The 14840-nt window shown below is 42.7% G+C and overlaps 1 protein-coding gene across 1 annotated transcript in view; it reads right to left on the bottom strand.

Moving 5' to 3' along the window:
- The window catches only part of AGMO (alkylglycerol monooxygenase), a 1424437-nt gene that overhangs the window by 1266455 nt on the left and 143142 nt on the right, over positions 1 to 14840 (bottom strand). The window contains exon 3 of the mRNA XM_069648601.1: positions 763 to 914. Coding sequence (XP_069504702.1) covers positions 763 to 914 — 152 coding nt within the window. The remainder of the gene's footprint in view (positions 1 to 762; positions 915 to 14840) is intronic.

Here is a 14840-nt window from a genome sequence, read left to right on the forward strand (position 1 = left end):
TGGAGTCAAGGACGGTACCGCGGTAGCCAGCATGCCTCTCCGGCTGGGCTAACATTGCGGGAGGCCCTCGGGCACCGTTGACCTCCGCTACGCCGTACACCAGCTGTATATCCCGGTCTTATGATTCTTTCCACAGAGGTTTCGCGGGTCTGGGTTGAAAAGGCACCTGTCCTGGCCACCTGGATGACAGATCTCCGGGGACTAGCAGGTGAGACACCTTCAGGTTTCTCACATCGGCCAGTCCGGTAAAGTTATGGTATTTGTCAACACTGTCACTTTAATACCGAGCCAGCCAATTCAGAATGAGGCCCTATGACTTGTATGCATTCTGCATAGTTATAAAACATTATTTAAAGTATACAAAATGCATCTTAAAAATAGTTTTTTGAAATAAAAACTGAGTTCAAACTCATTGGCAGATATTGAATTTGAAAAAAATTAATAAATATTGTAAACTATACACAGGCAAATTTCCACTTATTTTTATAGTAGATGAAACAATGGAATTACATAAACAGCAACCCTATTCAAGAGATGATATGCAGTAGAAAATGGAAAGTCAGCACTATACAGAAATGGAAGCAAAATCTAAAATTGGGGTAATGTGTTTACTAATATGCAAAGAAGTTAATTGAATATGATTCTAGATTAAATTAAAAACTGCAAACTTCCTTTCCACTTCCTTTCTCTCACGGACTAACCCATGGCAGAGTATAAACCGAGGCATGTACTTTATACAATTTAACTCAATCGAATTCCTACCGTGTGCCATGCGATGAAACCAATAGTATCCAAAATCAACCCCAATGAATGTCAACCACCATGTCCATGGAGAGTCCCATGGCAGGTCAAGTAGTCTGTAGTTATTCCAGCAGTAGATGTAAGTAGTCAACTCAATGCCTACGAAGAGCACACTGAAAAAGAAAGGACATACTATATTAGACTAGAATAATAATAAGCATACTAGATGTGTTCATAATTACTGACTCTGCAAAGCAGTCTGCAAAGAGGCTAGCTCACCAAGACTAACATTGGGTAATTATGTATCACTTTACCACGAAGGGGGCCACACTCAATGCCACCATCTTGGATTCCTATTGGCTGTGGTCCATTTGTATTGTCTGAGACAAACACATGTGAGTATGGTTTCCTTGGACCATTCATTGACATAGTTGTCATTAAACTGAGCAGGACTGATGAAGTCCCCTTTACAGTACCTCCTCGCACACCAACACACATTATATTTTATATAAAGTTCTCCATCGGATTGGAATCCATGTTTACTTCCTGAAATGATTCAGAAAAGCCCAAAATTCAATGTCACTGACATTTCATATTAGGAGTAATCATTGATCCCAGCACAAAATGGATGGAATAGTCAGTGTACAGTGTCAGGGGCTAAGTCACATATACGTACTGAGTTGGTGCGGATGCCTGAAGATTCACCATGTGGAAGGTGGCAAGAGTGATGCACTTGTGGCCTGTTGATATCTTGTGTCCAATGCAGTTTTTTAAATGACTCTCTTCCACACGTTCTACCTTGTAAGCCAGGGTATGAGAGTGGGAAGACACATACAACTTAAGATCTGCCTCATAGAGTGTAACTTCAGCTTATCAAATCACTCAACCTCTCAATAACACATATTAATCACAGACAAAAAAGTCCCAGATAATGAAGATAGGGGTATGGAATCATCAATGTCCCCAGGCAGTAAGAATAGAATACTCTGATATTAATGTTTAAAATTCGAGCTGCCAATTAGGGGGCCAGAGTGACCAATAAATGATCTCATGTCTTTGATGGAACCCTCCATTTTTGAATTCCAAAACCATAGCCATCAAGCCACAACGCCACAGGTAAATAACAGAGCTAATAGCCAAAAAACAGAATTGATCAAGCTTGACATTTTCCAAAAGCACCGCGACCCACCCTGACATTGCAAAAAGGCCATTCTTGGAAGATGACATTTCAGAAGTATGGTCAGTTTATTTAAAACTCAGCCTCAAACTAATACTCTGCTTGTGGTTAGTCAAGACTTCCTTCAGGAAGACTAAACTGAACATAAGGGTCTTTGGTGACAAGTACTATATTCACTAGAAAGGAGTCTTTCTCAGGGCCTTAAGTCCAAACTTTTGTCATGTCATGCTTAAGGTATTAGGACTGGATAAGGTGTCGACCAGACATAATTGCAGGGTTTTTGAAAGAGTCTTTGTTTCATTCTATTTTAAAAGTTCTGTTTCATCGAGTCCGCTTGGTGTGGGTCATTTGTATTTTGCATACATATTTATTTGAAGAACACGGATGTCGGTTTTGATCAGTAAATGCTTACATTAACACATTAACAAAGGGTGGAGGCATTCCCAGAAGAGTCTCTGAACATCAGAGATCAACAGTAACATTAATTCAAGTTCGGGGATCAACTGCTTCATACTGTAGAGGAGTACTGTACACATATCCAAAATGATATGGAGTCAGGTAAGCTAGAGAGTTTTGGGGAGAGGACAAGGTGATCTCCGTCTTTGGCAAGTAAGTGAGGTTTCAGCCAAGCCTTGAAGAGATACCCAGTCTGCCTGACTGAGTTCCACAGAACCCATTTTTCTCTGCACAATGTATGCAGGTGAAACACATTGATATTCAGGTGTCTGGGAAGCAACGACCGCCAGCTTTTTGTTGATTTATTCAAGCACCAATAACTAATTTAGTAACATCTAACCCATCCAGCGAGATAAGGAAAAGCAAAGTATTGTGCACATTATATTGTGAATAGTTGGAATTAGACTGGAAATAAAAATGTAAGGATACTATTAGTTTAAAATATTATTCTTAGTGAAGACTATACTCCAAAAGCAGATTTAACATTTTGAATAAGAATACACATCTGATATTTTCAAACATAATTTCAAATACATGAAGTACCACTCAACTTTATCCAATTCATTGAATTAAAATATTGATGGACTAAATTTGGAAACCTTTTATTGCTTAACAATGTAATTGAATCTGCAGCATTACAGTTTGAGGCGATTACTGGAAGATACCCCCTGACAATAAATCAAGCAAAGGAATCCCTGTCATAGGTTATTATCCCAATGGGGCACAGGAAGGCATGTGATTCCGTAAGTCTTCCTTCTCGGCACAGTCCTGAAAGCTGTGTTTATTTTTGCAAACATATAACAAAAAATACTTCCACAAATTAGTTTTCTTTTCAAGTAATTAACGCTGTTCCCTAATGGTTGGGAATTGAGTCATGTTTTAAAAATGCTAATTGTGACTGCTCTCACAGGTTGTACCTATTTCTGATCACTAGCAAACTTCCTATCCTCAAGTTACCTATCAGTCTTACCACATTATCATAAAACTAAATTCCTATTTTACAGTGTGAGAGGGACTGGGCACTTCCATACCTCTGTGGGGCTGTAGAGCACAGCAAGCACACAGACCTATTCCAATGTAGGAAAACTCTGAAAGCAATGGACAATCATGAGTCGTTTTCAGGAAGGGCAGATACATCTTCAAAGCCTGAGAACACATCTCTCAATGATAATGTGAATAATTGTCTGACAACTCTCTTACCCCTCTGCCAGTTCTGCAAACTGTAATACACGACATGTGTAATCAACAACTGCTTTTTAGCATGAGGTAAACCATCACCAGATCAACTAGTTTGACCGCTTGCATGGATGTAGCCTCACTCTTCTCCTTTCAGTGTTTCCATTCCTGCAGCCTATGTTGGCAGGGAAATGACCCACACCATGGGAGAAGTTAGATAAGTTGGAGATCCGCTAACCAGGTTTTAGACAAAGATCCTCATTATGTGTTTTGTGGTATCTCAACAGTAATACCACTGAGATAACACCATATGTTATTACTGTTACCATCACTTGGTGTAGCGGTATTACCACTGGAATACAAGTGGTGGAAGGTGGTGCCGGTCCCCATTAATTGGAGTCACAGGGTGCCCGAGTGTCAAATGCCTGGATGAGCCGCACAACATGCGGGTATGTCATATTCTTGCGAGATTTGCACTGAAAGAATTGGTTGGATGCTAGATCCCTGGCAGCCCATTTTGTAATATGTGTGCACTCATTTTGCATGGGCTCCGAGTGTACTGCCCATACTTGAAGCTTAACTAAATAGTATGCGTGCATCCTTTTCATTAAGGTGAGAAAACCCTGTCAACCTAGTTTGGCATGGCTGGGTAAGCCAGAGGATTGTCCAAGTCTCCCAGTTCACCCCACCTCGGGTCTTGCATTGGGGAATGGGCGGAAGAACCTGGACTCAATGGCCACCTCACACTCTACCCCAAGGATCGGGCACAGGACTTTGACAAACCTGCTGAAGGTTGTGGGGTGGTAGAGAAGTGAGGGCAATTAGTTATCCCATCCATCTGGTATCCCTTCCCTGCTTAGGATGCACTGCTATAAACGTGATGTTGTAATGCACTGCAATCTGGACTCAGACAGTTCAGATTAGAGCAACATGGTATAGCTTTAGAGGAGTGATAGGGCACGTTAAAGCAGTCTTGAGTTGGTAGACGACCGGATATGATGAAGTAATATTGTTATCGTTAGCCTACTGTAGAATAGCCATCACCTGTATCAAAGTGACCTTGACAATCATTATGTTTCCTTGTTTTCTTTTGTTCCCACACATGTGTTCAACTTCAGAGACATTTCAATGTGGCATGACTGATCTTTGTGGAGAAGGCAACGATGTAAGCAGAAGAACTATGTGTGTAAAGGTTTGGCTGGCATTTCACTGGCGTGGTCGTGCATAGCTGAGGCTGGAACAGGGCCTGCCTGGTATCCGCCATTTGAAGTGGCATATCCACGAACAGATCCATTAACAAGTCTGTGGATAGAAAGTTCTTCTAGTAAGCTAAAAGCTGATCAACATATATAGCAAGGCCATGACATTCCTGGTATGGGGAAATGAAAATGGCAGATGTCCCTTTAAAGGTATTCAAGGGCTGTAGATAGTAGTTGAAATTACAATAATTTGAAATGAAGGTTGGAATATCAACGTAAGCTTGTGGAGGAAAAGAATTCAGAAACACAAATTAATTCATTTTTTCAGTATGCAGGGAGAGAGAAACTATCATTTTTGGAACAGCTAACGACAGTGAAAAACACGTGATAGGCTGTGCAATTCAGCAAAAGGTTCTATGGTACCTTTTCCCAATCTATGGAAGGAAAGAAAAAGCTCTGAAATGGTGCCACACCCAGAACCCAAACCATGAACCGTGGTGTTTAGTTAGGGACATGTATGCGTGGCACTGTGGTCACACAATGGACCAAGGGAGAGAGACCCCTACACACTGGGGCTGGTACGAGCTGCACTAATGTCAACTTAATGGCAAGAAATGATAGAAATGACGATCTGGCATCAGTGTAAGTAGTGGTGAAGCGTGTGTTGAGAAGCACTGATTATCTGCGAAATTAAAGCAAATTCTGCTTTTTGGGAGGACATGGAGTTTGGTGATATGTACATACGACCGGTGTGGAGGAAATAGTGTTTGGTAAGAAACACTGATTACCGATGAAAAGCAGGAAATAGTGCTTGCCGAGAGGTGCTGAGTATCCCTGAGAAGCCATAAACAGTGTTTGCTAAGAGGCATAATGAGGAAATGGTGTTATTTTATGCTGTGGATTTGAATAAGTGTGGCCATTCGCCCTTAGGGAATATTGCACTGTGGTGGCTTGGCAAAAGGTGTGGTTGTGACAGTGCTATCATGAAGGGGCACAGATCAGAGCTAAAAGAATGACTTATAAAGAAAGGTCATAGGGTTTTTCAGGAAAGCTTTACGAGTTGGTTAAATCCCTAAAATCCCTAAACGCACAGAGAGATTGCTCCACATTTTAGACACCAGAACTGCAAACAAGCAGCAACCAAATCTCTCTTTTCTATATACACCCGGGTCGAGTGTGTAGGCGTGTTGATGTTTAGCCTCGCATCCGCAAAGAGAACCTCAGATGCATCTTGTTTTCTGGTGATACAGGGCTTGTGAACTAGGCACATACGTTTTAAGATGTCGTGCTGCTTAACCGGAAGCCAGTGCATAATAGTGAGGTCAGGACAGATACCATTGACTATTGTGGCGAATCACAGGATTCAGTCTCTTCTCCCAAGTGAAGAGCCTTTCCCTGTGAGGCTAGGGTGGTCAGCTAGCTATGTGATACCCTCCCTAGGTGTAGAGGCAAGGGTTTGCCCGCAGTGAATTGCATACTCCCTCAAAAAAAGTGTAATCCTCCTCTTTACCTGGGTTGACATTTTGGGGCGAAAAGGTCTTCGCTGTACGGTTTAGACCTTCATTCTCAGGCAATTGTTATGTGTCAGCACTCTTGTTTGCATCATTACACACACTCTACATCTTTGGCAGCTTATTTAGGAAATGAAACATGCTATACATTGCTACAATTGCAAACATTTGCTGATTTATCATCAATTGGATCTTTTGCCTGGTACGGCTTGGTGACGCTACTGCAAATGTGGTTTCAGTGGGCAGTCTACGTTTGTGGAAGCTACTGTTGTTTCACTACACTGTTCCTCTCCCATTCTTTTGTCTTCATCCCAGCCTCTCATCGGATCTATACAGGTGCTGCTGTACAGACACAGTTTGGTTCTGTTTTGAAATTTATTTGGACATTTGTATTGGTTCAGTGGATTTCTTTCTTATCATTTTTGTCTACAATAACACTTCAGATGTGCAATTTGGATTAGGTAAATTCTTCCATGTTAACAGATGGGAAAAGAAGTCCAAATTGCTCATATTTAAATCAACTTGTGTGCATCTATCCAATTTGGAAAAACAAGCTATGCAATAACACAATTCAGGACTGGGTGACCAGAGCAACTTCAGTGTTCTCGCAGTGTACTCCCATCACACAATCCTAACCTATGACTATAAGGTTTCAAATTTGTTGTTGAAAAGGGGGATAGTACATTATTCTTTAATTTCCATACAATACGCCTTGCTTTGAGGCTGAAGTGTAGATACACAGTTAACTCTGTCCTTAACTGTCGTCCTAACTGCTCCACGAGCAGTGTCACTTCAAGCACTAGTCCTGCATTCATCACTTTAGGATTGTGTCGCTCTTTTTCTAGCTTTAAACCCTACAGGTTGCTGTATAACAGATTAATTAATACAAAATCTCTTTGGGAAATCTCTTGCTCCTCTTCAGCTCAGTGCCATCTTTGGGCACCCTCCCATCTCCTTTCAAGAGTGGATTCATTTTCCGATCGTTGATAGAAATCTATTCTCGATAGTACAATTATAAGCAAAGTTTGACACACTACCTCTCTTGTTTAACGAAGCAAAATGATCAAGAAAGTAGTGAATGGTCAGCTTCAATCCATGTCAATGAATTTAACCTACACAGATGTTATCAATTCTGATGTTGACCTCACTACCGCACTGTAACTGCGATCACCCAGGTGGTCGACAACATCCTCTGTGTGACTGAGAGCTGGTGTCCCTCCATTTGTTGTGTTTCTTGATCTCTCAGAAACATTTGACACAGCGGACCATAGGGTACTTGTCTCCATTTTGTCATTATGCATGGGCGGAGAGTATAGTCTCAGTGTGGCTTTGATCTTTCCAATCTAGATCACAGTAATGGCACCCAAATAGCGCCTGTGAGATATTCCTGCCAGCTACTGAACAGTGCAGTGCTCCGGAGAGCTATGCTGCCACTGTATTATTCAAACTTTGCTTGGAATTGCTGAGAAATCTTGTCAATAGTTACAGGGTTTACATCCATCAGTATGTTAACAATGTCGATGGAGTCTAATATCCACTGGATGGGGAATTGTGTCTTAATCTTCTCAGCCTGGAAGGTCAAAGTAAACCTCAAATTGTATCCATACAAGTCTGACGACCTTCTTTTTCCCCAATTTCAACTGCTCCCTGTTCCCATTCTGGAACTCTTTTCTAACCATTGACAGAATCGCTCACCACCTTTTTGAATCCTCTTACTCCCTCAGTTTTCTGCTTGACCTAAGCTCTCTCCCTCCAGGGTGACATCACGCTATGGGAAGGATTGGTAAAATATCAGCTGTTATCTCTGAGCTAACGGCTGATCTATGGCTGATCTATGGAGACAAGAAATGAAAGCCATCTCTAGTCTGTTGTGTGTTGATTGCCCCTCAAGGATTCGTTTATAGGATACTAGGCTGCTCCACTTTCAAGGCCTTCTTGCCTCAGTCATCCTTTTATCTGGGGGAGACAGGTGTTTCAGGTAAATGTCACCTTTTGCAGAGAAGATATTTGACCGACACAAAATTCTAGATGTTAAAAAAATGTCCACCTCAAAGCATTGCTCTCTTTAGGAATCCTTGCCGACTAGAATTCTTTGCTGTCTTGGTCCTTTTTTCCTCACCGCTGGCCTTTTCTGGAGAGGTAGAACATTGTTATTTACTTTAAGTATAGGATAGCCTGTCCAGTAAAGTGTTGTGTTTTCGCTGCTGTAATTAGGTTTCTATTTTGTTGTGATTGCTCGTTTAAGTAGCTCATCTGTATTTATGCTCTGCAACCTCTGTATTGTGCACTGTTGGACTATCTTGCCAAGATCTGTACTCTACTTAAGCAATATAACACTCGAGTGGGGGCATTATCGGTCAGGTAATGCCCAAGGGCACCACTTACAAGCCCAAGAGAAGCGAGGGCTTCAACATTAGCCTCATACAAAAATATGACTGTCATGGATCGGCAAGTAGGGAACTACACGTAGTCCCTTTTCCCTTTCCATGGGGGCCATTCAGAAGTCGGAAATGCACCGGCAACACTTCAGTTCCTGCTGCCGGCGAGGGACAAGGCAGTGCAAGGTTAGTGGGGTGCGGGAGGAGCTAAATATTTGGAAAAGGAGGGTGGGGGATGGGGACACGGAGGTGCAGGTGAGCTCACTTATCATCACAGATGTCTCGGGAGGATAGCCGAGGGACGATGCGCTCGACTTGGAAGCAACACGATGAGGAAAAACACAGGTTCAATCCCTGGGTCCGCACTTAGGAACCTCTGGGTTTGAAGCCTGTTATAAGTAACCAATTATAATTACCTGATTCCTGGCGAGGGAAGATGACGACCTCCCGCTCTGAGGAGTCTCATAACGGGGTATTTACTGTGTGGGAAAAATACCGTTCTGAGACTTCTCTTTGGCTGGGAGGACATCCACCCGTAAACCCCTCCCCCACCTCACAGGGTACTAATACATAATATTAACAAAATGAATGCAAATATATTACATACCTTTTCAACTCCATCATATATCAGTCACATCTGCTACCATGACTAAAGTTTGGAAAACTGAAGCCTCATTTCAAAATAATAAATATTTTGATGAACTTTTATGAGTGCGAATGTTAATGCCCATTTTTGATGGACAGCACCATCACAGCAAACCTATTACACATTGAATAGTCTCAAATGCCTTATATCTAGTGTTACGTTTACCCAACTCAACAGCATTTATTTGATCATCCTCAAAGCAACGGTTCTGCCCAGCGGAAATGCTCATTGCATACACTGGCGACAATAATTGGTCCAATAAACCACTTCACCCATATGACAAAGGGATCGAAGCGTTTCAAGCACAGCCATTTGCCCAACATGGTGATACCATGAATCTGAAATCCCGCTTGAGTTCCTGAAATGGTCAGGGGTCCCAAGGAGAGTTCGAATGGAATAGACGCTATTTACGTATTTCCGCGATTGTGATGAAATCAAACATTTCTGTCATGTACAGTCGCAACGTTTTGCACGCTTAACAAAAACAAAATAATGCCCTATTTATGAGCTCAAAAATACGGAAGTAAATTTAAGGATTTACGGACGAGCTGTAATATCTGCTTTCTATCAGCAACATTGATTTGATTTTCTCCTGATCTTAAAATTCGAAAAGAGCAAAGCAGCATCCAAAAGCAAACTGCGATACACCAAAGGGCGTCATCTGGGAATTGATTAGCCAACCCTGGAAAGCTCTTAATTGCAGGAAATAGCACCTACATGTTGTAACATTCCCACAGCGTCCCGAACACAGACCAGACGTCTCCCAGCCACCAACATGCGAATGATCGTCTGCAAAACCTCAACCTAAATGACTCGGGACTAAAGACCCCCGTTTACACTCTGCTGACATCATAGCATGCAACTCGCCCTGAACCCACACATGTGTTAACAGCAGTGGTCCATCATTTTCTCAGCTATGAATGATTTACCATAACCTTGAAGAATATACATCGTCATAAATGGCACACAGTATATTCGCAATGTGCAAAAAAAAAATATCTATATGGGTAGTAAGTGTGCACAGATAGAGTAGAAGTGGCAATGGTGAATACTTTAAAATTGTTTGAGATTTGGCACATTAATGGGGAAATCAGATAATGCTTTTTATCTGCAGAAACGACTCTTGAGGCGATATAAGGTGGCACCATGGTGATCACGATATTTTTTTCCGCAGGAAAATATCATGGGAATCAATAGATGGTCTAAAAGGGGAGCATTGACCCCTGTTTTAACCTGATCGTTGGAATTTGAACATTGGCCACAGCTGATGCCATGACCTGGTTATTTACTAGTGAAGGGAATATGGGGCACAGTCGAAGTGCAGGTGGCCACAGTCTTCTAGCTTAATTGCTGCAGTAGCCTTGACCGAAGGCTGTGCCGGAGGGACCAGGTTATTTACTAGCAAGTGGGATATGACCATGGCCACTGGCCATTGTTGCATGCTATAGCTGGTGGGCAGCTGTCTTTTAGCCCAATTGTTGGATCATAGACATTGGCCACAGCCACATACCTCGATCAAATGTTTTAACAACTACTGGACAGATTTACATCAAACCAAACGAGCATTGACAAAGCCAATAGTTTGATTGTTTACTGCTGGTCATTGCATTTTGCATTTATAAGCAACAGGGTGCAAGAAGGAGAGTGCACCATTTCAAAGGAGGATTTTTAAGGGGCGTGGACGAGAATGTGATGGAAGGAGAATGGAGAAAGGCAGGAAATGATTGAGAGAGGGTTCCATTGATGATGAGCAAGAGTAAATATTAGCGAGAAAGTTTGAGAGCGAGGGGTAAGAAAAATGAGAGTGTAAGAGGAAGGATGTGAGGGTGTGGATAGTGGGGATGAGGTGGTGAAAATATACAGCAGAAAATATTATTGTTTAACTACATAACATGCACCCATTCCTCATTGAACCAAGAGATGGGTCCTAAAGAGACAGAGTGAGGAAGCTTGGCTAGATTCACACATTATCCAAGGCTTATTTATGAGGGAGATGTTCTGCCATTGGTTGGAAAAAGTAATATTCTTCAACAACCAGAGTCAGCTTCAGTGACTTCTCCTCCTGGCCGTGTGGGGTTTGCCTACTCACATGTCTTTAAACCTTCATGCCCTGTGATGCCTGAATTTGGCCCATTCAGTTTTGGGCCTTTAACTATATTTTCCTTAACTATAGACCCATTCTAGAGCAACTCAAAATCTACACCTACTTCTTCTCAGGCAACCACCCACCCCTTTCCACTTGCCCACCTACCCAATCTCTCTCTCTTGTCCTACGCCCTGTCTTCATTGTCTTTACTTGCCTATTTATTCCACCCTTCAACCTGCATCTTGACTTTGATCCATTCCTCCTTCTCACTATTCCCCCTCCCTTCGCTCATAGCCCTCATCCTCAACTTAGTGTAACTTCTCCATCACTTTCTAGCCTACCCACCTTCCACCTTCCATCTTCCTCCCTACACCTGCACCCCACAAACAAGATGCTCTCATGCTCCCAGGATCTCCAACCTCATCATCCCCTACATCTACCTCACAACGCCTGCTCCTCTCCCCACCTCCCATTACTCGTTCACTATACCTCTGCACAGTTCAATCCCTCTGCAAAGGTCTTGCTAACTCATTGACCATTTCAACTATTATCAACCTCAGCTTCCACTGTGTGCTGTCACAGAAGCCTGGATCTCCCCCTGTGACTCTGCTACACAACTGCACTCCACACTAACTGTGTTACCAGCTCCCAGTCCCCACGACCTGTACAGAAGGGCATTGGTGTGTCAATAAGGCCCCAAACACTATCGGTCTACTCCTGTCTGACTCCTAGTAAACTCTCAATCTTTTGAATATGCCATTATTGAACTCCCCCCTCCTAATCCCCTCACTCTTAGACCCCGATCCTCTCAACTCCTTCTTCCCTGATCTGACCCATCTCCTTGAGTCACTACCTACCAACATTCCCTTTGTCATGTAGGGGAGTTCAACTCTCACATCTCTCTGCAGCCACCAGCTTTGAAATTAAATCCCTCCTGTATGACCACTCCCTCTACCCCCTCCACGACTTTTGTTGGAGCTCGCTTGACCTTGTTGGTCTCCTTCACTCTCCTTTTCTAATTTCTCCATTGAACCCTCTCCCTCTGTTCACTCCATTGTTCACTTTAACACAATGGCCCCTACACCTTGTACTCATTAGTTGCCCTCTTAAATGACTACGAGGCAAGTCGGGAAGGCATTTTTTTCCCCTTGCCTTCAAGATGTGAGGACCTCACTCCTGTCTCTTTCCCATATTCATGCCTCTTCCATTAACTGTGCTTTCTCTGACTTTCATTATGCGCTTATAACTCCATTTACACAACACTCTCCTACTCACGCTTTCACACCTTCCCATCCCCATCTTCAGACTTTAATAACCTCTTAAATTCAGATCCTCAAAACAAAACAAGCACTGTGACCACACAATGCTGGCACCAATTATGGACAGCTAGCCTGCTGATAGCCTACAAAAAAATCCTTTGCTGCACAAACCTTTACACTGGACTCTTTCAAATCCTAATTCTCCACAAACCTAATGTTCTCCCTTTGCAATCACCCCCGCAAACGTTCATCTGCTCTTCAATCTTTAATCACAACTTACAAGTCAATATCCATTGCACCTTCACTTTCTGCTTCTGCAAATTACTTTGCTGACTACTTTTCCTCTAAAAACTCTAGAATATGGGACAACTCACAGCCCTGTGTTCTGTCCCAGCCCAACCCTCATTCTGTCCACCACATCTCCCTCCGACCTCTTCTACTATCCACTGATTCTCCCATACCTCTCCTTTTGAATTAGCACCCTTCTCAGTGCCAACCAATCTTGTGCTTCTATCGACCGCTCTGCCCCCAAAATGGTAAATCACTTCCCCTTATTTCCCTGCACTCTTCAATCTCTCTCTCTGCTAGACCCTTCCTTGTCTCCTTCAAATCTGCAACTGTCTTACCCCTATTGAAGAAATACTCTCCTGATGCAAACATCCCAAAAAATATCACCCAGTTTCTTTTCTTCCCCATTTTTCAAAACTCCTTGTGTGGGTTACCTACGGCCAGATAACCTTGAGGATAATGGCCTTGGAGATCCTCTTCAATCTGTTTGCTGCAGTAAATGCATCATTGAGACAGCACTCACACATGCCTTCTACTGTCTCTCTAATTCTCACTACTACAAATGCTTTTCTATACTCATCCTTTTGGACCTTGTGCTGCTTTCTACACAGTCAACCACTTTGTTCCTTTCCCCTTCTCACTGCCTAGGACCATGGGTTTTGCAAATCTGCATTTCCATTAATAATATCCTACCTGGATGGTTGATACTTTAAAATCTCATCGAACTCGCAAATCTCTGACCGAACCCCTCTCCACATCAGCATCCCACCAGGATCAACCTTTGGATCTCTGCTCTTCACCCTAAATACCTCTGCCCTAGAATGAATGATCTCATCCATTAGCTTTCATTATCACCTTTTTGATGAGGACACCCAAATATCTTCTTAATTTCCCTACTTCAGCCCAGCCATATTGGAACAGATTATGAACTGTCTCTATGCAATTTGCCACTGGATTGCTCTCTGCTGCCTCATTCTGCTTTCTTTAAAAATGAAAGTCATCCCTCTCCTGGCTTTGAATGTCATCCCTAGCATTCACTCTCCTCTCTCCTTTCCACCCAACCTTCTTGATCCCTCAACCAAGGCTCGCAATCTTGGGGTCTCCTTTGATAGAGACCTACACTGCAACAATTCATCACTACCACTGCCCCTGCTGCTCATATTAACCTCCTCAGCATTGAGAAAATATGTCCTTTTTAAACTGACCACTCTTCAAAAACGTGAATCTCCACTCTCATGCACAGCAAACTTGACTACTGCTCTAGCCTACTCCTCGGCCTTCCCATCTACTCTTTCCTCCCTCTATACAAAGTCTTCAACTTTGCTACGCACACTCTCTACAACCGACCCAGATCCTCCCCCACTTCTACCTACCAACAACATGCTGGTTGGCTTTCCATGCACATCCACTTTCTATTCACGTTCCCTCTCCTAGTCTACGAAGCTATCAATGGTCTTGCTCCTCAGTACCGGTCTGATTGCATCTCAGTTTATTCACATGCTTATTCCCTTTGATCTTCCTGAGCACTCATCCTCACTGCCCATACCCTCCCTGTACCGCCTCTTGCTTCTGCTCTTTCAGCCTACTCACCCCTCTCCACTGGAAACCACTGCCCATAACAGTCAGGGACATCCCATCTGTGGATCTCTACAAAGCTGAACTTGAACGTCAATGACTTGCTAAAGAGAGAGCTCTCCCTACCTTTGATGTAAAGCATATACAAGAGAACTGCATTTATCTAATGCTAACTCTCAGACCTGTATTCAATACTCATACTATAATGAACTGAGGACTGCTATTGTACATTGCTATATCTTTACAGTGAATTCTTACCTGGATATGTGACCATGTTTCCTACACTTAGCTGCATCAATGATACATATTCCGTTTTTACTCTAACTCCTCATGGACTTCCATCTATTT

The sequence above is a fragment of the Ambystoma mexicanum genome, chromosome 2q, assembly GCF_040938575.1.
Source record: "Ambystoma mexicanum isolate Mex_15411 chromosome 2q, UKY_AmexF1_1, whole genome shotgun sequence".
Lineage (NCBI taxonomy): Eukaryota > Metazoa > Chordata > Amphibia > Caudata > Ambystomatidae > Ambystoma > Ambystoma mexicanum.